Below are 24,275 nucleotides of genomic sequence, written 5' to 3' on the forward strand. Positions count from 1 at the left end.
CAATTGGGGCGCAGACATGATCTGCCCCTTCCAACTCCCCAAAGAGGCAGAAGTGGTCCTAGAAAGGATCCTGTGCCTCTTGGAAGGCTTCTTGCAAGGTAGGTTAGAGCACAATATCTATATTCATGACATTGATCCTGTATTCTGTCCAGATTCAAATGTCAAATATTTAAATAATGGTTAACAATATTCTGTTTAATTTCTAGGTCGATTTCCAGGTGAATTCGTCCACCCCCCACACAGACTACCTGGACCTCTTTAAAGATGAGGGTTATGTTTCTATGGAAAGACCCAACCGCAGAGAACCCATCCAGCCAGGGAGGATCCTCCCCCCCCAAAGTCTGTGCCCATCTCCTTTCAATGAACTGCAATCTGAAGATACTGTATATAGCACAAGAACTGATGTCAGTCAAATACAAAGTATTTATTTTGAGTCGACAAGTGCTGCTTTGGAGGCCATTGATGTGCTATTAAAGATCAATTACACTTTGGTAGAGTGTGGGTTGTGTATTTTACGTCTTATGTGGAACACAGATGAAAACTAAACAAGCTAAGACATGGTGGAGGAAATAAAACATTTGAGGAGTGCCAGTAAATAATGGAGAGATATGGTCTATTTAACCCCATAAAACAACATCTTAAACCGAATATTTAAGAACATAACTTCTAATGGCAGCTCAGGCGTTCAGTTTGGCATTTGTATTATTTTATATATTTGACACATTTGGCACCTAAATACAAACACATGCACACATTTAGCAAATTGCCTGAGACGGAGGGAAAGAGACACTAGACAGATACACAGGAAGGAACACAATTTTCTACAATTCAGTCATAAGTCTACAATCATCACAAGTCACAACTAAGAGATGTCCTTCAGGTTCCAGTGGAGTGGAGATTGAAGCTTTTTGCAGAACAACATGGGCAAAGATTCCATGTCCTGGACCTGGAACAGGGCTCAAGAGTCAAGTTGTCCTACACCTACAATCTACATGTTGTAATCACATACATTAGGTAGCAAGGTTATTAAGAGTTGATAGATTTATCAGTGACAATAATGTTTTGTCTGCAAGTGTTGCTTTGGAGGCTCTTTGTTCAAAACCAGATCGCTGATATGACTCTGAACCATGTTTGGCTTAAGTGAGTTTGTCTGATGGTGTGAACTTTTACAAACAATAACTTAACATGTCAAAGAGGAGATCCGAGCACTCAAAAAAGTGGAAGGGATATGGAGTTAAAATGCCAACATGTTTCGACCAGTTACGGTCTTCAACAGGGTGAGAACTGAAGACCATAAATGGTCTCCTCAACTTTTTTGAGTGCTCGGATCTCCTCTTATTTTTAAGCCTGCATTCCTCCTGATCCTAGAAGCACCTTCAGCATGCTTTTTTAGACATTTTATCTCCTTAGTGCACACGGTTGGATTCTGTGTTTTTTTCTCAACTTAACATGTCACTTAATGAATCTAAATAATATTGAGGCAATTTATGTACTCTGTATCTATTTGCAGTGGAAGTTGTACCAGGGCGCCATTGCAGCAGTAACATTTAGTGACCCCTTTATGATGGAATTTACCAGTGATACATTTTACCACAGAACGGCTAGTTGTGTTTAGTACCCTAACCCCATGTCATCACCAGCTGCTAAATGTTTCCCTCATACTTACAGCATACAGATTCTAGACCCACGCAAGATGAAGAATAGAATCTTTTGAATAGAGGAGTCATCATTGTACAGATACAAATTTGCAGTGAAAAGCAAGTGTCAAAATTGATGATTTCTGTTCAGGATTTGTTGAAGGAATGTTCAGGAGATATGAAAAAATATAGAGGCATGATCTACTGATGATGATGTCACCTGATTATTCAAAAGAAAACACTCTTTCTGATCATTAAGTGAGATTTGAAGACCAGGAATTGGATAAAAATATTAAGCTTTTAACTAACATCAACATGTACAGTAGCACTGATTTCTGCACTGTTTGTTACGATAATAGTGCAGCAATAGTTCTTGTAACACCAAGGAGGTGTATTTTGGACACCAGGTGGCAGTGTACTACCACTACACATGGGGTTGCCCACATAAGAAAATGTTTACATTTAGGAATGAGTTTGGTGTTGCAAAGATAAAGGAACTGTATTGATTCCAAGACACTGAATGCGGTCATTAAGACAGTGAACACCTAAATTCCCCTGAGGAGCAGTCTGGTGTCTTGTCTTCAAACTTTGCACTAAAACCAATGGGGTTTCTTGCAGATTATGGCAGATATTCTATACCACTGATTCTTAAACCTTTTTCCATTTCGAGGACCTCCAGTTTGATATGCATTAGGCCACAGACCCCCATTGATACAATTTGTTATCTCTGGGACCCCAGTCTATACTTTCCATTTATGAATTTGGTAAGGGTTCATTTATTGGACCCCTGATGGGCTCAGAACCCAACGTTGAGAACCAGTGTAGCCTACTACTATACAGCACAGTGGTATAGACAGTATAACACATATTTGGTTCCCCACTTTGTGTGCCCAACACCAACAGACAAGTCAAAATCTCAAGGCACACCTGTATTCATAGCGAAAATAGCCGATCTACAAGCTCAGTATGGCACAATATGAGCTTGTTTTTTGTCTGGGAAAAAATATATAGCTTAGAGCATATAAAGAAATGCCTTAATAAGGACGCCAGGTTGAAAGTGGTTAAAATATTCTTAGTGGGTATCATTTGCCTCTGTATTGGGAAATGAGTGTGCACAAAATACTTATGTATATTAAAAAATTGTATAGTTGTATTTGAAATAATGCGTGTCTGTCAAACAATCCCAAGGCACACCAATAGGAACCACTTGTCTATTCAATTATTTCTTAGACAAATGAAAAAGTACATAGTAAACCGGGTGGAGGTTTCATGGGCGTGAGAATTACACCTAATGTGCATTGCAAAAGATTGATTTCAATAAATAATTCATTTAATGTCAAAATGGAATAAAAGGCCACACTGAAAGGAATTCAAGTGTACCATGATTAAAGGAAAGACTTAATTCTCATCTCTACTGGTTAAAATGTATGTTTTGTAATGATAATCAAAGTCTACAACTAGTCACTAAAGTTTCCAAATAATTGTAGTGGAGTAAAAGTACAATATTTGCCTCTGAGGTGTAGTGGAGTGGAATCTACTCCAGTAGAAGTAAAAGTATAGAAAATTGGAAATACTCCAGACCGGCGCCTATACTCCTTTACTGGAGTCTCCAGTAAAGGAAAAGTACCTACAAATTGTACTTAAGTACAGCACTTGTGGGTACATGTACTTAGTTACTTTACACCTGTGTGTGTGTGTGTGTGTGTGTGTGTGTGTGTGTGTGTGTGTGTGTGTGTGTGTGTGTGTGTGGGGGGGGGGGGGGGGGGGGGGGGGGGGGGTTTAAATGGTGCATTTATATAGCGCTTTTATCCAAAGATTAGCCACATGATTTAGTCTACCAGCACCATCTCTGTTGAGCCCACTGATTTGTCTGTATCCACCATTACAACAAGTGTTATCAAGTCCTCCAGTTTAAACCAGTGTGAGGATGCTTTACCCTCTTCTCCATGATTCTTGCCTTGATGTCCAGCACCTGGCCTAAATACAGGTACAAGATGTGCACACAATCTCCTCTGTGAAATGTTTAGGACAGGTGTCATGTCAGTCAAGTGTTACCATCATAGCCAGTCAGGAATCAACCATCCTTTTGTGACATAATGCAGTAACTAGAAACAACCACTAGGTGTCCTCATTCATCAAGTCTATGAAGAGCAGATTCACATTTTAAATTACTACCAATGTTTTAGTTTAAAGCTGGACTGAAATATTTTCACAAACTACATGTGGGACAAAAGATAAGTTACAGCTCTTGTGGTCACATGACCACAAGAGCAATTTTGTCATTATGCCAATTGATTTCTTCCCTCACACATTTCTGTGTAGTCATTGCTGTTGCGTCCTACTGACTCAGCTACCAGCGAGGAGCCCCCACCAGGAGGACATAGAGCCTTTGTCCTACTCCTCCTGCCCAACACTCCCTGCTTACAGGTTCCGCCCCAGCCTGTAGGATTATTACATGCAATGACAAATATCAGCCTCCCCGCCCGGCTTCCCTCCCCCGAACACAGGCCAATTGTGTTTGTGTACTTTAGATAGATGAATACTAATGCTAGTTTTCCCTCTCCACTAGGCCGTCAAGATGAAGTACTCGGGGAGCAAGCTGATGAATGTCACTCGCCTTTCTGAGCTGCAGTCATCTACTGTGAAGAGCCTGGCTGGCTGCTCCCCTGCTTGACAACCCCCGAGGTTGAATCAGGCATGCAGACTTGTTGCCTTTCAGCTACATTCATTATCTTTTTTTTTCCCGGATGGGGTGACAATTGAGAGCCTGCTCAAAATGAAAGGATGCGTGTGACTCTACAGAAAATGGCCAATCTACAAGCTCACGTGTTGTGTTGGGACCTTGTACACAGCCTATGACAAAGGGTTGTCTACTGTTTGTCTGTCTACTTGTCATGTGAATATTTGTTTTTTGTACAAAAACAAATCATGTAACATCAATTCTGTTAATGTTGTGTGCCATCAAGTATGTGTATTATGTAAAAAGCAAACTAGCAAAGGTCTCATATATCCATCTATAAATTAAGTAAATGTCCATTAGTATAATAAAATGATCAGTTTGAACCATGAGAATTGTTGGTCTGACTCTTGAATTGGAGGTCTAATATGACGAGGCGAGGCGGAGGCCCACCTGAAGCCAATATATGCAGCACATCACTAAGAATGTAGTCGTCGTCAACCAGGGGAAAGTTCCAGGTGCAGTTTTGGCAAACGAAGGCATTTGGAAGTTTGTTTTCTGGCCAAGAGAGATGTCGGCAGCTTTTATCATAGCTCTTAATAGGCTCTACGCACAGCAGCCATATTGTAAAGAAATTGGGCCTCTTTCTTACTTCCTTCACAGGTCTTACCAATGATACTAATGAAGGCTCTGTTACATTCTGGTCAAACAGAGTCAGGGTGCTGGTATTGTGCATGTTGGCTCACTAGAAACACTCTGGTGCACCAGTGGGTTCCTTGGGAGGGTTCCAAATGGACCCCTTACGGGTGTGTAACTCTGAGAGTGTACAAATGGATTTGGTTCCATTTGTACACAGAGTTATGGAGCGGAGGCCTTGGAATTAAAACGTTTGAGAACCACTGTGCTACACTACAGTAAATGGAACAGAGCCTTCATTAGTGTCATTGGTAACACCTGTGAAGTAAGGAAGAGGCCCAAAATCTTTCTAATATGGCTGCTGTGCATAGAGCCTATTATGCTCCTCAAACGCCGGTGTCAGATGTTCGTACACCTCCCTCGTCTCCTCATCTGTCCTGAAGCTCCTACAGGCTGAGCTGCACAGTTGTGGAGTAAAGGATCTGTGGGGAGAGGAAAGGAAGAGGGGAGAAAAGAGGAAAAGAGAAATCATGAAACCACCTTCACCACTTCAGAAACATATCACTATCATCATCGTGTTTTCTGTTATGATTACCATCATTATCATCATCTGAATGTTTAAAGCCTCCTGACACTCTTCTTGCTCTGAGCACTTCCTGGATCTGCTGTCGCTCTCTCTGGACGGGTGAAGTTCACACAGGCAGTCTGTGCAGAACTAGCCTCACTACCAGCTTGGCTGCTTGATGAGGATGCTGTACTATCATGAGCCAAGTCCATTGAACTAAAACGTGTGTCTAGTGAAGCAAGGCCAGGAGAGGCTAGAGATTTTGGTGGACACAGAGGCCTATATGGACGGGTTGATCTTTTGATATTTATGACAGCTGGTGTTGACTCTGGTAAACCATCCTGTTTACAAAAGAAAATCAATGTTGCACAGTAACGGTATATACGGCGGTATATACACCATTAGATATGTCCAGTAAACTATTCAACTTAGCAAATTCTGTATAATACATGTGGCCCCTCAACCTCCCTTTCATTTGTGGACATCTCCAGGCTAGTTGATGCATACATACATCTTAGAACACATCATATGGAGATATACTTCAATAAAAGAGACATTTAAAATAAAATGGAGTGCATCTATATTGCCAGCACATAATAAAAAAATAGCTTCTCTTGGTGAGCTTTGCTGACACCGTAGTATGTCCCAGATATGGATTGACATGGACGTGCCATTGATGAAGGAATGTCTTTTTCTGCAGGACTCATAATCGAGGCCAAAGTAGGAACATGTGTGTTTTCAGAACCAGGGATTTCCTGAAATAAACAGAGGATGGGTTATATATTAGGACAAACTGTACTGTATTGCAATGGTTCTCAAAGTGGGGTCTGGGGACCCCCAGGGGTCTTTGAGGGTGTTCCAGGGTGGTGAAATTGTTTAATATATAAAAATCTGTTTAACCACTTTAACTATATGGTTGGCTGTTTGAAAATAGCAGATGAACAAGCTCACAACGTGTTGTGAGCTTGTAGGACGGCCTTTTTCAAAAATATCTTGAAAACATTTGACAAATAAGGAATATTTATTTAACAAATCTTGTATAGGGTCCCTGGCAAAAAATGTTTTCAGATGTGGGTTTGCAGTCAGATATATGGTAGTCCTCAACATGAAAACGAGAACCACCGCTGGAGTGAAAATTATAGCTACATACCGGTACACATACTACATATTGTCTGGATACCTGATGCCAAGAGTTGAAGAGACGAACTGGCGTAACGCCGTAGTATGAGCCAGATCTGTGTGGTCGTGCCTGTGTAGAAGAGGCCTTTCTGAGCACTGGACTGTACAGCTCAAGATTTGGAATACAGGATGGGAATTCTTCAGATATTGACTGTAATGAAATAAAAAAGATAACAAGAAAATTAATCGAATTAGCAAACAAACACTATTAGGTTGTGTTTTACTGCAATATCATCATGTTATAATACACAATCACACTATAAGACACATTCAACTATGAATCCAGTATGAAACACTATGGATGAAGAATGACTGTATATGCTAAAAAGTGTTTGTGGTTCAGGAATTTCCTCAGTAATTTATGCCTGCTGTGAAAAAAACAAAAACAGAAAAACAACTAGTATTCAACTTATCAGGCTATAGGCTCCTTTGGCTTCCCCCACCCAAACATATTATCTAGCTAGCTATCTGCTTTTCAAAATATCTTCTTCTAGGATGTTCCTCAGGTTATTTTTTTTCTCTGCATTTTTTTGTTTTGTTTGTACATATAGTGTTATTCTTTCTGTATTTTTGTGTTGATATTTGAACTGTTTTGTTGCTACTATAAATGCCTATGAATTGAACACCAAGGACCCCAATGGAAACAAGACAGCAAGGACTTTTTTGGACAGACCTTTTAGGCAAAGTATTATAAATGTAATTGTGCTGTTTACATTTTTGCTTAATAAAATATTTAATCAATCAATCAAAAGGAACCAGTTTACAAATCTAGCCAAGTATATGAAGTTAGCTAGATAAAAGTACATAGAATACACAAATCCAACAGTCCTGTGTGGAGGTGGTAGGAGAATGGAGAATGGACTGTGGACTGGCAACGTCCTGCTATGAACAGAGGGTGGGTTAACCAACTGTACTGTAATGCAGTGGGTTCCACATGATATACTATACAAAATTCTGTTTTTGAATGGGATGCTTTCCAAACATACACATCCACCCCTTATTTAACTTTAGCCTTGGTCCTCCTTGAACCAGCTCAAATGAACAAAGATCATATCTGAGTACAATATAATGACAAATGTCAACTGGAACTACGGTTAATTTATTTACTACAAACTATATACTATTAGCATGTTAGCTAGCCATGGATCACACGACGCTCGTCCGTCACGAGCGTCATGGCTGAATTTCAACCTGGTGTTTGCACGTTCTCCATTTACAGCCCGTACATCTACATAAACGTTAAGATTTCAAATATAAAGTGCTTACCTCATGGCCACGGATGTTACAATACTACTCGTGCCCTCAAAAGTACTCGCATCTTCCGTATTGTTCAATAAAAAGCATTTGAATCCGATCGGTGGCCATTCTTTGCATAGGCTTTCAACCGCGCGACCCTATCGGTTGGGAGGTGTATTGCAGTCTGATACATTATAACTCTATGAGAAAATGGCCACCGATCGGATTAACATGTTTCTTGACCACTGCACACTAGCTGTAGTATACAACCCTCGTAGACGTATTTATGATTCTGACGTTTTCAATCTACGAGAGTTGTAGGGCGCACTTCCCATAGTGACCTGCACTTTCTGCACTATGCCCCGTAGACACTCCAAACATTGTACAAAATGAAAATAAAGGCGCTTACCGCCGAGCCCCAAATGTTAACTGGGTCTACGGGGTAGTAGTGTAATGTAATAATCCATATCTTTCAATAAACAAGTGTTTTAATGCCGTCTGTGGCCGAACGCCATTTTTTCACCCTCGTTGACTTTTTGTTTACATTTAGTGTAATTCCGGGTTTCACCGGATGCGCCCCCTCACTTCCCGTCACTACCGCCCATTGGGAACTTCCGACAGAATCGGCCACAGACGGCATTAAAACACTTGTTTATTGAAAGATATGGATTATTACATTACACTACTACCCCGTAGACCCAATTAACATTTGGGGCTCGGCGGTAAGTGCCTTTATTTTCATTTTGTACAATGTTTGGAGTGTCTACGGGGCATAGTGCAGAAAGTCCAGGTCACTATGGGAAGTGCACCCTACAACTCTCGTAGATTGAAAACGTCAGAATCATAAATACGTCTACGAGGGTTGTATACTACAGTTAACTGCACACATAAGTTTGGTACGCTTGCCTTGCGTCTGTAATGGCGTGGAGCGCGGAGGGTGTCTGTAGCGATCAACCATAACTTCCACAACTCTTTATTCTCGAAAGGAAAACGATGTCAAGTTTTGTCTCCACAAAGACAAACTTGACTAAAGACACTAAAGTTAGTGTAGGCTGCTTGCTGTGGGTGTGTCTGTGAGTCAGGGAACAGCGTGGTGATTTTGTTTACAAACCAAACCTCGCGAGATGTGAAACGTTTCCCCCGCGAGAGTTGAGGCCGCATCTATCATTATATAATTTATATGTTTAATTCTATATTTTTTAATCATAAAGTTGACAAAAACTCGTTTGTTCGCAAACACAATATATAGGTAAATTTAATATAACATACATTTTTGTTTATATTTTATTTTTGAAGTTTAAACCTACTGTATTGTGTGTATAACATTGTTAAATAAAGTTAAAACCTCTAAAATGCCACGGTTTCGCTGTGTGCGGGAAAGCTACTGATCTACAAGCTCACGACATGACTCTGACATGGCGTTTTGTGAGCTTGTAGATCGCCTATTTTCCCACACGCAAACGCGCGCACCTTCAAATGACGCAATGTGCATCCCTTCAACCAATGAGCGGCGTGCATTCGGCGGGCAGCCGGCCAATCAGAGGAGTCACGTGCGGTCTGTGGACGTTCAGCTAGGTAGCAGCTGAGAGAGCGCTTCAGTCAGTGTTTGATGCTTCAACAACAGAGGACTTCTGACTCGCTACTGCCTGCGGTAGATAACTGAAGACTAGACTACAGACATCACTGTTTATTGACAGTTGCTTTCAGAATTGAACGGTTTTATCGTATCTTCGGTGGAGTTTAGCATTATGGTGAGTACAGTAATTATGAAAAATATCTAGAGTTAAGCTTGTTATTCTCCCGTTACTAAACGTTAACGTTGGTGTCGCTCGCCGAACTGATCTTCCAAGCTTATAACCGACGCTTTGTCAGCTTGAAGATCTGTTCTCTGCTGGTCGACAAGCGACGTGCATTGAGTTTCAGTCTTTTGTTTTGTGGTGTTTCTGGCTTATTTGATATTTGGTTGTGTTCGTGCTGTTTTGGTTGCTGTTTGCTCATGTTTGCTGGTTCAACGGCTTTAAAACGTTGGTTGTTGAGAGCATTTTGAATATTTTGAACGTTGGTGAACTGTGTTTTGAACCTTCGTCGATCGTTGCTTTTTAACTAAATTCAGAATTGAACGGTTTTATCTTATCTTCGGTGGAGTTCAGCGTTATGGTGAGTAAAATAATTATGAAAAAAAAACTAGAGTTAAGCTTGTTATTCTCCCGTTAGGCTAAACGTTGACGTTATGGTGTTGGTGTCGCTCGCCGAACTGATCTTCCAAGCTTATAACGGACGCGTTAGCTTGATCTGTTTTGGTTGCTGTTTGGTGATGTTTGCTGGTTTAACGGCTTTTAAACGTTGGTTGTTGAGTGAATTTTGAATGTTGTGAACGTTGGTGAAGTGTGTTTTGAATCTTCTAAATAGTGCTGCACGATTCTTGCTCAAATGTGAATCACGATTTTCCTCCATGAGAATTGAGATCACGATTCTCACACGATTCTCTTGTAAATATAAAAATATTAAGCAAAAAAATTTTTTTTAATATTTTTTTTTTTTTTGAAAAAAAATTGCCATAATTTAAAATCGAGATTGCATAGGTGTCTGAATCGAGATCACGATCTTTTTTCGATTAATTGTGCAGCACTACTTCTAAACGTAAAGTGCAGTTTGAACGTTGCTTTTTAACTAAACACGTTGTTTTTAATGTCTGTTCTGCTCGGCAAGCGACATGAATTGAGATTGAGTCTTTTGGGTGTTAATATGTGGCTTAATTTATGTTGTATTTGATCCAGTATTGGTTTTTGGTGAATCTTTTAAACCTCAAGTGCATTTTTAACGTTGCTCTTTGTAACTGTTTTTGTTTCTGTTTTTGAATGTTAGTTTCAACAGTGGATGAACGTGCAGAACCCTGCATACATGGGGAAGACCAACAGTGCTCCAAAGAGAGCTGCTCTTGGAGACCTTTCCAACTTTGCCAACAAGGCTTCTAACACCAAGGTAATATTTAAACCCCTTATTCTCAACCTTTACAATTTCACAGTCCCCAATTTGATACTTTTTTTCAGATCCCTACTGAAATCCTTTTGTTAATTTAAACTGACTGTTAATTTAAACAATTACGTTGTTTACATTTAATTTGTATACCTCTAATGTAAGGTTCCCTTTGTAAACTCTCAGTTCAAGACAGTACAACAGGACAAGGCCCTGGATGGTGTCTACACAAGAATCCTACAGAGGATCCCTGATGTACCATGGGTGAACGTGGGCCACATCAGAAATGTGGACCTCTGCAGAGGCCTCCCAAGAGTCGCAGACAAGGTCAGGGAGAGAACGGTGGCTGGGCACTGTGGCAGGCACCTAAAACTGATGGCAAACAAACATACACAAGGCACAGCTAGGAGGGGAGAGAGGCGCACCACCTATGTAGACACACTGCAGCGTGACAGCAGAGCTAACAACACTGCAGAGCTCCTGACGGGGGACAGGAAGGTGTGGAGAGCGTCCATCCTGGAATCCCGAGTAAGTTTTTGCTAGTCTGCACTGTAGCATTGCATAACATCGCTGTCGGGTGGAAACATTCTATCTCCATATTTCAACTTTATGTTTTTATATAAATGAATGAATGCTCTACGTTGTCGTATCATGCAAAAGTAATTACTCGACTAGTCACAACGCGTTTTTGAAGATGGCCAAACCTATTTAGCCCTGAGGCAGATTTATTTTATAAACGGCCTCTAAATGCTAACCTTCTGAAAAAAAACTCTTCTTTATTAAAAAAAAGAAAAGAAAACTAAAATCATTTTGTCAGTTGCTATACAGTACATGGAAACATCTAAAATGACAGATGCTTTCCCAGATTGAAAGGTATAACAATGTATAGGCTTTCCAAGTCTAAATGGGTTAAGTGTGTGTGGGGTTTTATAAATATTGAACCAATGACAGGTATTAACAAGAGCTTGTGACTAAATAATAACTACATTGGAGCCATTGGAATTGTTTCTTTTTTCCATTTCCTCAAAAGTAACAGTTATGGACATACAAGGTTTCTACCCGACAGTGACGATATACACTCAGAGTTACAGACCTGTAAGGGTCCATTTGGACCAGCGCCGGAGGAAGCCATTCCCAGTTGGGGGGGACATATTTGTACCGGCCCACGAAGTCGCGTGCGCACGCACCCCCACCCTCTCGCGCGCGGTTCTGGGCGGATATTTCCGAGTTTTGGGTGGTTATTTGCGGTTATTTCTTTTTATAACTCTTAATAAATGTGATTGTGCCGCTCTTCCACCTTCAAGCAGCTCACAGCAGCTCACAGCAGCAGCCAGCAGCCCTCCCGATCCAGGCAGCGGCCGCGGGGTCCTAGTGCCGGCCTCATTTGAGGCTTTTTTTTTCCTCCTCTTTTTCCCCGTGGCCTCGCGGCCCAAATACCGGTTCGCGGCCCACGCGAGGCCGCTCCGCGGCCCGCGGGGGACGAGTCCCCCCCGTCCCCCCCGTCTCCTACGGCCCTGATTTGGACCCCTGGTGGTCTCTGGACCCGATGTTCAGAACCAGTGATTTAAACTATGTACAAGAAACACATTACCTACAGTTTAACTTCAAAGAAGAATGTGTTTTGAATTTATTTTTTATTCTTTTCTCCTTCTCAGAGGACTGGAGTTGCCAGAGTTCAGGCACTTCCTCAAGTGTCTCCCTCCACTGGTCCAGAACAAGCTGCAGATGTTTCCATGAAGGAGGCCTTCCCTGACCCGCTTCTCACAGTAGAGGACATTGATGCAGGAGACTCACAGTTGTCCCACCTATGTTCTGAATATGTCAAAGACATATATGCACATCTAATGGATCTAGAGGTATGTGATGCCAGAGGCATGTTTTCTTTACTACATGATGTGACTCACTTTTTACTTGACGATTCATTGTCATACAAATAATTGCGATTAACGATTTAATTGTGTTTTTCAATTGAACATTGGAACATAAAAATGTAATTTCTATTTGGCTTTTAGGCCATGTAAACATTATGTAATAATTGTGACAGGCTTAGATGTGACCTGGCGTCTTGCAGCAATGTAATGAAGTCTTTTGTTTGTACAGGTAAAGCAGGCTGTGCGACCCGGGTTCTTGAAGGGCTACGACATAACGGCAGACATGCGAGCTAAGCTAATCGACTGGCTGATCCAGGTTCATTTAAGTTTCCAGCTGCGGCAGGAGACACTCTATCTCACAGTTGCCATCTTGGATCGTTTTCTGCAAGTAAGGGCAACTTACAAATTAGTTTGCCATTTGATCTGCTCTTGTCTTTCTTTATTTTCTTTTCCTTTTCTTTTTTTAATGAGCTGTTGTGATGTATTACAGGTTCGGTCAGTTTCACCAAAGAAGCTCCAGCTTGTTGGTGTCACTGCCTTGCTGGTGGCCTCAAAGTACGAGGAGATGAGACAAATAGGTGCCCCAGGGATCCAGGACTTTGCCGACATCACAGACAACGCCTTCACAACCACTCAGATTAAACAGATGGAGCGTGTAATGCTGAGGTACCTCAACTATGAGCTGGGGTTCCCGCTGCCCCTGCACTTCCTCAGGAGAGCATCCAAGGCTGCAAGCGTGAGTCACTGTTCACATGGTTCACTAACATACAAGGTGTAGTGATCAGACTTGACCCTCTGCACCAAGACTTTGTCCAGACTGCAGGCAAAATCTGATCTTTAGGACTGACTGTCAACACTGTTATTTGCAAGTGGTTAGTTTGGATTTGTGTTGAAAATAGCAGATCTACATGTCACAATTTGACATGTAAGCTTGTGGATCGTCTATTTCCCACAAGCGCCATGATCGTTCACAGTTTCAGTGTTCAGACTGAAACACACATTTAGAAAATTAGATTTCCATGAGGTTTTATGCTGTTCAGACTTGATAAAACAACTCTGATTTCCAATCTGGTTAGGACAATTATCAGATTTGGCCTGACGGTGTGAACATAAATAAATAAAGCATGTAGAAGGGTATTTTGAATTTATTATGCAAGCATGCTTTTTAGTAGTGTTGTTTGTTTGTTCTAGTGTACTGTGGAGAGACACATGCTGGCCATGTATCTCATGGAGTTGACACTCCTTGACTACGACATGGTTCACTACCGGCCCTCTGAGATTGCTGCTGCTTCACTGTGCCTCTCTCAGCTGCTACAGGGTGGCCTGCCATGGGTGAGTTCAATAGAATCAATGTATATGTTGGCTTATTAGTACAGATGACTAGCTTGACATTTTGTCTTTGATTCTAGTTTTTTTCCCCTACAGAGCAGTATTGCACCACATATGATGATCCTAACGATTGTTTTTCATGTGTTGCAGACTCCTACAGAGCAGCATTATACCAGGTATGACGAGGCTCACCTGAAGCCCATAATGCAGCACATGGCAAAGAATGTCGTTGCTGTCAATGAGGGGAAAACAAAGTTCCAAGTGAGTTGGCAAACAAAGGCATTTGGAAGTTGATGGAGTAAGATGTGGATGTTTGAATAGATGAATACTAATGCTAAGATTCCCTCTCCACTAGGGTTGTCGTTAGGATAAATATAGGTTAGCATGTTATTTAGACAGATGCTAGGTTCATGTGTTTATCTGGCATCCTATAGTTTCAATGTACAGATTATTTACGTTTTGATACTATATTATTTAGACTGATGCTAGGTTCTTAGTTTTCCTATGATCCTAGATTACTAAGACACTACACTGTCTCTCTGCATGTGATGTGTTGAACAGTGTGTTTACCTGGCTTAATTGCTAATGCTTACTGTAAGTTGCTCTGGATAAAGATATGCCTTAATTGTATAATGGAGTATACTATAATAAAGGAATAATAGGGATGTTTGCATAGATGAATAGTGAAGTACTAATATAAATGTTCCCTCTCCACTAGGGTTAGGGTTAGTATAATGTAGTATAATATAATGGAGTGAGATGGGGATGTTTAAATAGATTAATACTAATGCTAGTTTTCCCTCTCCACTAGGCTGTCAAGACAAAGTTTTCTGAGTGTAAGCTGCTGAATGTCACTGAACTCTCCGAGCTGCAGTCCTCCATAGTGAAGAGCTTGGCTGCTCCCCTGCTGTGGTCAGTTTCTTCTGCATGATTGTGTCATTGCTGCCGTGGGTCTTATGGCATTATGTTGTAATGAGTCTATTTAGCTCCAGGTATTCTATCTATTGTGTCAGTGTCCTATTATAGTTTGTCAACTACTAGTCAGTGGACTTCTATCACTCTGAGTTGCCTGTGTTCATAAATGAACAATAACAAAAGGCATGTATATAAATCAATAATCTCTAACAGTTTTATTATTTATTTTTTGTCTGTGCGTATATAGGTATTTACATGTGTGTGTGTGTATATGTATATATGCATATTAGTTATTATTATTGCTTTCTTCTTTCCTTTTTTTTCATTCTAGAATTCAGCTAACAGTCTTTGACACTAACGTACTATTCAGTAATGCTTCTTCTTCTTCTTCCTTCGTGTGTCATCATCAGATTTCCAGTTCAGTAGTGTACAGCCACGCCCTCGTCTCAGGTCCCACATCGAAGAGGCCGGCCTCCGAGGGTGGTTTATACAGGGGACAGACTGTGATTATGTGCTCAGCGGTCTGCTCCGGCTCCCCACACTCGCATGCTGCTCCGTCCGCCAGGCCCCACTTCCTCATGGATGTTTTGAAGCATCCGACCCCGGTTCGCAGGCGGTTCAGCAGGGTCCATTGCCGGCGTGGCAGTGCCTCTCCTTTAATGCCGCCTCCCGGGTCCTGGATGTAACGGTGGATGCATGTGGGCCCGGCCAACTCCCACTCCTGCTTCCAGGCTGCCGCCAGCCATGCCTCTGTAGACAGGTCCTCAGGGATGGACCTGAGCAGCTCTTGTACCGCCTTGCTGTACGGGTGGCGGGACTTGAGCCTATCCAGAGGCAACACTGTTGTGGTGGTGTTGTGCAGGATATGCCAGTCATGTCTACGGGCTTTCCTTGCAAGGGATTCAGTAATGCTGTTGACTGTTGTGTATGTACCGTATGTTTAGGAGCCAGGGATTAAGGTGTGTGTGTGTGTGTGTGTGTGTGTGTGTGTGTGTGTGTGTGTGTGTGTGAGAGAATGTTTGTATATATCCATGTAAATATCTATGAATTATGTAAATATCATTAATATAATAAAATGATCAGTTTGAACCATGAGAATTGTTGACTCTTGAATTGGAGTTCTATTCTCCTTCCAGTAGTATGGTAATGTTTATGTTGAATTAAAAGAAAGTCATGGCACTAGGTGTAATTCTCACGCCCATGAAACCTCCACCCGGTTTACTATGTACTTTTTCATTTGTCTAAGAAATAATTGAATAGACAAGTGGTTCCTATTGGTGTGCCTTGGGATTGTTTGACAGACACGCATTAATACAAATACAACTATACAATTTTTTAATATACATAAGTATTTTGTGCACACTCATTTCCCAATACAGAGGCAAATTATATACCCACTAAGAATATTTTAACCACTTTCAACCTGGCGTCCTTATTAAGGCATTTCTTTATAAGCTATATATTTTTTCCCAGACAAAAAACAAGCTCGTATTGTGCCATACTGAGCTTGTAGATCGGCTATTTTCGCTATGAATACAGGTGTGCCTTGAGATTTTGACTTGTCTGTTGGTGTTGTGCACAAAAAGTGTGAAAAGCTGTGGAATAGACACAGTGGGGAACCATATGTGTGTTATACTGTCTATACCACCGTGCTGTATAGTAGTAGGCTACACTGGTTCTCAACGTTGGGTTCTGAGCCCATCAGGGGTCCAATAAATGAACCTTTACCAAATGCATAAATGGAAAGTATAGACTGGGGTCCCAGAGATAACAAATTGTATCAATGGGGGTCTGTGGCCTAATGCGTATCAAACTGGAGGTCCTCGAAATGGAAAAAGGTTTAAGAATCAGTGGTATAGAATATCTGCCATAATCTGCAAGAAACCCCATTGGTTTTAGTGCAAAGTTTGAAGGCAAGACACCAGACTGCTCCTCAGGGGAATTTAGGTGTTCACTGTCTTAATGACTGCATTCAGTGTCTTGGAATCAATACAGTTCCTTTATCTTTGCAACACCAAACCCATTCCTAAATGTAAACATTTTCTTATGTGGGCAACCCCATGTGTAGTGGTAGTACACTGCCACCTGGTGTCCAAAATACACCTCCTTGGTGTTACAAGAACTATTGCTGCACTATTATCGTAACAAACAGTGCAGAAATCAGTGCTACTACTGTACATGTTGATGTTAGTTAAAAGCTTAATATTTTTATCCAATTCCTGGTCTTCAAATCTCACTTAATGATCAGAAAGAGTGTTTTCTTTTGAATAATCAGAGGTGACATCATCATCAGTAGATCATGCCTCTATATTTTTTCATATCTCCTGAACATTCCTTCAACAAATCCTGAACAGAAATCATAATTTTTGACACTTGCTTTTCACTGCAAATTTTGATCTGTACAATGATGACTCCTCTATTCAAAAGATTCTATTCTTCATCTTGCGTGGGTCTAGAATCTGTATGCTGTATGCTGTAAGTATGAGGGAAACATTTAGCAGCTGGTGATGACATGGGGTTAGGGTACTAAACACAACTAACTGTTCTGTGGTAAAATGTATCACTGGTAAATTCCATCATAAAGGGGTCACTAAATGTTACTGCTGCAATGGCGCCCTGGTACAACTTCCACTGCAAATAGATACAGAGTACATAAATTGCCTCAATATTATTTAGATTCATTAAGTGACATGTTAAGTTGAGAAAAAACACAGAATCCAACCGTGTGCACAAAGGAGATAAAATGTCTAAAAAAGCATGCTGAAGGTGCTTCTAGGATCAGGAGGAATGCAGGCTTAAAAATAAGAGGAGATCCACGAGCACTCAAAAAAGTTGAGGAGACCATTTATGGTCTTCAGTTCTCGCCCTGTTGAAGACCGTAACTGGTCGAAACATGTTGGCATTTTAACTCCATATCCTTTCCACTTTTTTGAGTGCTCGGATCTCCTCTTTGACATGTTAAGTTATTGTTTGTAAAAGTTCACACCATCAGACAAACTCACTTAAGCCAAACATGGTTCAGAGTCATATCGGCGATCTGGTTTTGAACAAAGAGCCTCCAAAGCAACACTTGCAGACAAAACATTATTGTCACTGATAAATCTATCAACTCTTATTAACCTTGCTACCTAATGTATGTGATTACAACATGTAGATTGTAGGTGTAGGACAACTTGACTCTTGAGCCCTGTTCCAGGTCCAGGACATGGAATCTTTGCCCATGTTGTTCTGCAAAAAGCTTCAATCTCCACTCCACTGGAACCTGAAGGACATCTCTTAGTTGTGACTTGTGATGATTGTAGACTTATGACTGAATTGTAGAAAAGTGTGTTCCTTCCTGTGTATCTGTCTAGTGTCTCTTTCCCTCCGTCTCAGGCAATTTGCTAAATGTGTGCATGTGTTTGTATTTAGGTGCCAAATGTGTCAAATATATAAAATAATACAAATGCCAAACTGAACGCCTGAGCTGCCATTAGAAGTTATGTTCTTAAATATTCGGTTTAAGATGTTGTTTTATGGGGTTAAATAGACCACATCTCTCCATTATTTACTGGCACTCTCAAATTTTTTATTTCCTCCACCATGTCTTAGCTTGTTTAGTTTTCATCTGTGTTCCACATAAGACGTAAAATACACAACCCACACACTACCAAAGTGTAATTGATCTTTAATAGCACATCAATGGCCTCAAACTCACTTAAGCCAAACATGGTTAAGGAAAGTAAGGTTCAGAGTCATACCAGTGATCTGGTTTTGAACAAACCGCCTCCAAAGCAGCACTTGTCGACTCAAAATAAATACTTTGTGTGTGTCGATATGCCCAAATGTGATGACTGACATCAGTTCTTGTGCTATATACAGTATCTTCAGATTGCAGTTCATTGAAAGGAGATGGGCACAGACTTTGGGGGGGAGGATCCTCCCTGGCTGGATGGGTTCTCTGCGGTTGGGTCTTTCCATAGAAACATAACCCTCATCTTTAAAGAGGTCCAGGTAGTCTGTGTGGGGGGTGGACGAATTCACCTGGAAATCGACCTGGAAATTAAACAGAATATTGTTAACCATTATTTAAATATTTGACATTTGAATCTGGACAGAATACAGGATCAATGTCATGAATATAGATATTGTGCTCTAACCTACCTTGCAAGAAGCCTTCCAAGAGGCACAGGATCCTTTCTAGGACCACTTCTGCCTCTTTGGGGAGTTGGAAGGGGCAGATCATGTCTGCGCACCAATTGCCACTATTGCCTTTTTTTGGCTCCCCCCACAACAAGAGGGGCCTTCATTTTCACCATCTTAAACAATGAAAAGCATATAAGCAAACTTAGAAACATTTTCATGGCAGGGTTACAAAGGCTAATGAACGGCTATTTCAGTTTAATATCAAGCCTGATATTCTGTCTTAAGCTGGTGTCGCTCACTGAAAAAAGCAGATAAACATGCTCTGTTTGCGTCACTTCCAATATCGGCCAACAACACGGTCATACGTAAATAAACAAACATTAGTCCTGTCCAGATACACCTACCCTGTTCATTTGATATCCGAGTGCACAAATGTAACCTTTAGTGCAGGATCTCTGCAAGTCGGTTTTAATACCACTTTCAATGAGGTTCAAGACCAATTTATCAATAGCAAAAATGTTCACAGTGAGGCCTACTACTCAGATTTAGAGTCAATCACGTACAGTATGTCCCAGTTTTTAATAAAGTTCAGATGGCAAAAAGTTTAACAGTTAAGACATATTTTGGCAAATCATTAAACAACTATTCATTACTATATTTTTCTACCAGACATAAGGCTGTTCAGTTCATAGAGTTCAGTTCAAGGTCCTGGTGCTCACTTTTAGAGCTCTGCATGGCCAGGCACCTGAATATTTAACTGACTTGCTTGAACCATATGTGCCCAGCAGGTCCCTGAGGTCAGCAGACCAGGGTCTATTGGTCATTCCTCGTACCTGGTTAATCACCAAAGGTGAAAGAGCTTTTCAGTCTGTAGCGCCTAGACCGTGGAATGCCCTTCCTCGTGGCCTGAGAGCTGCAGCTTCTGTGGTTATTTTTAAGAATCAGCTAAAAACTCTACTGTTTCAACATGCTTTCGCTCATTGTTTGGTAGCTCATTGTGAGCTACCAAAAGATCTGTTTTAATCTTTGCAGCCCATCCAAACAGTCTCAGTAACATTAAGACAAGACATAGGCTGTGCAGGTGCTACATTGTTCCATTTCTCATTTATAACATCAGTTTGAACGTGTCTTGTAATGATTGGATGCCCTTTGCTATGGGTCCATCTGATAGCACTGAAGAGAAAGGAAGTCTGAAGATCTTATTAGAGCTCCCAGCTATTCATTTAGTTGAGGTGGACGTTTCGAACCCACACTGGTCTTCACAACATCAGCGACATTTAACGTCAGGGTGAACATGGCCAAATAATAACAAACAGACAAACTAACTCTGGCGAAGCAGGCTATCATTTAGCTCTGGTCCAGAGCAAGCTCCGGCTACTAAACAAAAACAACATCATAGTCAATGAACCCAAGTCCCTAAACAAGACAAAAACATTCGTAGTCTATAACAAAACTGGTGTTTCACCCCCCACTGCGCTGTGCAATATTATTTATAAGTGTAATGGATTAGAAAAGTAAAGACTGCTGGGTCTATATGTGAAAAGGCCCTTAAGACCCTTTCATACTGTATGATACTGTCTCATGTCCAGTCGGGGACATAGCCGAATATCTAACCTGGTAGATATTTGAAAATGGTCGGGAAGCCGATTGTTGTGCTAACTGGAACTAGCAATGGCTGGCAAAAATAGAAAGACAAAATGTTTATTACCGTACCTGTATCACACTGAGATCCACCACGTTTGACTGGTTGCTGCCATCTTTCATCTTCTTTGCCCAGGTTTGAGCCTTCTCTCTGAATTTCTTCAGGCTTTGGGTGTGCCTCTCTTTTCAATGCAACAGCTTCCCACACTGTGTAAGTGAGAGAGAGCAAGGATGAGAGAGCTATACAAATGGGTTCTAACTTAGCTGTGATACTAGAGACCCATAGTGTTTTTTCTTTCTAGACTTCTATGAAAAATAAACGTATATATGTTGTGTATACCTTTTATTGCATTTTCTAGATATCGTTGCTGTCGGGTGGACACCTTGTATGTCCAAAACCGTTCCTTTTTTATTATTATATTACAACATTTTAAAATAGTGAAAATAGCTGATCTACAAGTTTGATCTGCTATTTTCACTACCTTTGTGTGACACTCTTGTATGATGAAGTATAGGGCATTCATTTACGAAAAAACTAAAAGATGAAACATGGAGATATAAGGTTTCTGCCCGACAGCAGCAATATACTGTATGAGTGTGTGTGTATAGATAAGTACCCCCCCCCCCAATATTCTGCATGCTCACTGCTGTTAAACAACTTTTACCATGTCTTTTTGTACCTGGACTATTGCCACCTTTATTCTATCTTATTTATATTACATCTGCATTGGCACAGGGGAGGGTGATCACTGGCACACTGGGATGTGAGAGTTTTTTTCTTTTAAAATTAATGATTCCCAAAAAACGCAAATGACATCCTGCACATAATTCTACATTCATTTAAACTCCTAACTGACTGGGGAGGGAGTCAGAGAGATAGGTGGGGTTATTGCTCTGAGTCTAATGATCATTACATCCTTTGGACAATCAAAATCAGTCTGTAATATTTATGTGGTTTCATAATTAAACTTAATGTTGATATGACTATCTACTTTATGGCACTTCATGTCATAAAGGCTGCCGACCCCTGACGTAGGGCATTCATTTCTATAAAAAGTTGAAATATGGAAATGGAAGGTTTCTACCCGACGGCGATGATATGCAATGCTACAGTGCAGACTGAGAAAAACGTACTTGGTGCTCTCCACAACTTCCAATCCCCCATCAGGAGCGTGCGTCTACATGGGTGGTGCGCCTCTCTCCCCTCCTAGCGGTGCCTTGTGTCAGTTTGTTGTTCATCAGTTTCAGGTGCCCGGCACAGTGCCCGGCCAGCGTCATCCTTCTCTCCCTGACCTTGTCCGCGACTCTCGGGAGGCCTCTGTAGAGGTCCACATTTCTGATGTCGTCCATCCATGGTACATCAGGGCTCATCTGTAGCATTCTTGTGACGTGTAGACGCCATCCAGGGCCTTGGCCTGTTGTACTGAGAGTGTCCAAACCCGTAGTGGGGTTTCCTAAACTTTTATTTTTAAGGGGTTACCTGCCCAAACGTCAGGTCTCTGAGTAGCATATGCTTGTCTCAAAGATTAAGCCATGCATGTCTAAGTACAAACGGCTTGTACAGTGAAACTGCAAAAGGCTCATTTAAATCAGTTATGGTTCCTTTGATCGCTCCTCAGTTACTTGGATGCGGTGAGTAAACTAATTGTAAAATAAATAGTTTGCTTGTTGTTCAGTTCTCCTGGTTGTGGCCAGTTGGCACTGATTGGAATGTAATCAAGTTCACCTGTGGAGCTGAAGCCCAGTATGGGGCTGCAGAAAGCTAGCCTGGTAAACCCCCCTCCCACCGGAAATCTCATTTGCATTTGATGTGTGTCGCAAACTTCTTCCATTTGACAGTCAGGTTAGCAGAAAGCAGCAGTACAATAAAACTGCCATGGTGGTGGAGGAGCGAGGATGGCATCAGCATAAGGAAAATGTTTGTTTGATACAGGGCACGGACAGTCAAGTTCAAAAGACAGTTAAGGAAAGGATGGACAAACGTCAAACATGAATGAGACGTGAGTCGCCTTTGATCGTAAGTTGTCTGGATAAAGAGCGTCTGCTAAATGCCTAAATTGTAGCATAGAGTAAGATAGGGATGTTTGCATAGATGAATAGTGAATACTAATATAAATGTTCCCTCTCCACTAGGGTTAGTGAGATGGGATGGGGATGTTTAAATGGATTAATACTAATGCTAGTTTTCCCTCTCCACTAGGCCGTCAAGACAAAGTTCTCCGAGAGCAAACTGACGAATGTCACTCAACTCTCTGAGCTGCAGTCCTCCATAGTGAAGAGCCTGGCTGCTCCCCTGCTGTGGTCAGTTTCTTCTGCATGATTGTGTCATTGCTGCCGTGGGTCTTATGGCATTATGTTGTAATGAGTCTTTATTTAGCTCCAGGTATTCTATTGTGTCCTATTATAGTTTGTTGACACAGAGCGTTTTGCTTGGCTTAACTTAGTCAACGACTAGTCAGTTGACTTCTATCACTCTGAGTTGCCTGTGTTCATAAATGAACAATAACAAAAGGCATAACTTTTTTTTTTTGTCTGTGCATATACAGTATAGGTATTTACGTGTGTGTATATATGCATATATTAGTTATTGTTATTGCTTTCTTCTTTCCTAACGTACTATTCAGTAATGCTGTTGACTGTTGTGTATGTATGTACGAGATTGTGATTGTGTGCGTGTGTGTAAAAAAAGAAGTGTTTTTAAAGAAAAGTTGTGTCCATCATCAAGTATGTGTAAATATGTTTGTATATATCCATGTAAATATCTATGAATTATGTAAATACCATTAATATAATAAAATGATCAGTTTGAACCATGAGAATTGTTGGTCTGACTGTGAGATAGCGATGTCTAAATAGATTAATACTAATTTTCCCTCTCCACTAGGCCGTCAAGACGAAGTTCTCTGAGAGCAAGCTGATGAATGTCACTCAACTTTCTGAGCTGCAGTCCTCTATCGTGAAGAGCCTGGCTGTTCACTGCTTGTCATAGCAAACTAGCAAAGGAAAAATCCATTGCCTTCATCACACTCTTCATGGCTGCGTGAATGATACAATATATTTTTTGGAGTATGCATGCTAAACATGGATAAGCACACCCAGCTTAGCGGTGGAGCTAGCAGGCTGCATCTGACTCTGGTAAGGGGAAAGCAGGGGGAGTGCGTATATTTTTTACGCGAATAACAGTTGGTGTTTTTCTCCACAGAGCAGTATTGCACCACATATGATGAGGATCACCTGAAGCCGATAATGAAGCACATCGCTAAGAATGTCGTTGTCAACGAGGGGAAAACAAAGTTCCACATATGATGTTGTGCAGACTCCTACAGAGCAGCATTACACCACGTGTGACGAGGATCACCTGAAGCCGATAATGAAGCACATCGCTAAGAATGTCGTTGTCAACGAGGGGAAAACGAAGTTCCACATATGATGTGGTGCAGACTCCTACAGAGCAGCATTACACCACGTGTGACGAGGATCACCTGAAG

General features: G+C 41.2%; 2 protein-coding genes across 2 annotated transcripts in view; both read left to right on the top strand.

The window, feature by feature from the left end:
• The window catches only part of LOC308095675 (G2/mitotic-specific cyclin-B2-like), a gene marked incomplete at both ends in the record, with an annotated part of 40,764 nt that extends 36,453 nt beyond the window's left edge, over positions 1 to 4,311 (top strand). Inside the window, one exon of the mRNA XM_080442719.1 lies at positions 4,207 to 4,311. Within this exon, the coding sequence (XP_080298845.1) occupies positions 4,207 to 4,311 (105 nt within the window). The remainder of the gene's footprint in view (positions 1 to 4,206) is intronic.
• An 8,328-nt stretch (positions 4,312 to 12,639) lies between these two features.
• Positions 12,640 to 23,731, top strand: LOC308095686 (G2/mitotic-specific cyclin-B2-like; the record flags this gene model as incomplete). Its single annotated transcript, XM_080442729.1, has 7 exons — positions 12,640 to 12,762; positions 13,007 to 13,165; positions 13,268 to 13,513; positions 13,969 to 14,109; positions 14,257 to 14,367; positions 22,988 to 23,088; positions 23,672 to 23,731. 7 exons carry the CDS (start codon positions 12,640 to 12,642, stop codon positions 23,703 to 23,705), a joined length of 915 nt encoding a protein of 304 aa, XP_080298855.1. The 3' UTR covers positions 23,706 to 23,731.
• Between the last annotated feature and the right edge of the window lie 544 nt (positions 23,732 to 24,275).

The sequence above is a fragment of the Gymnoscopelus braueri genome (assembly GCF_963280865.1).
Source record: "Gymnoscopelus braueri genome assembly, chromosome: 2".
NCBI classification, from domain to species: Eukaryota; Metazoa; Chordata; class Actinopteri; order Myctophiformes; family Myctophidae; genus Gymnoscopelus; species Gymnoscopelus braueri.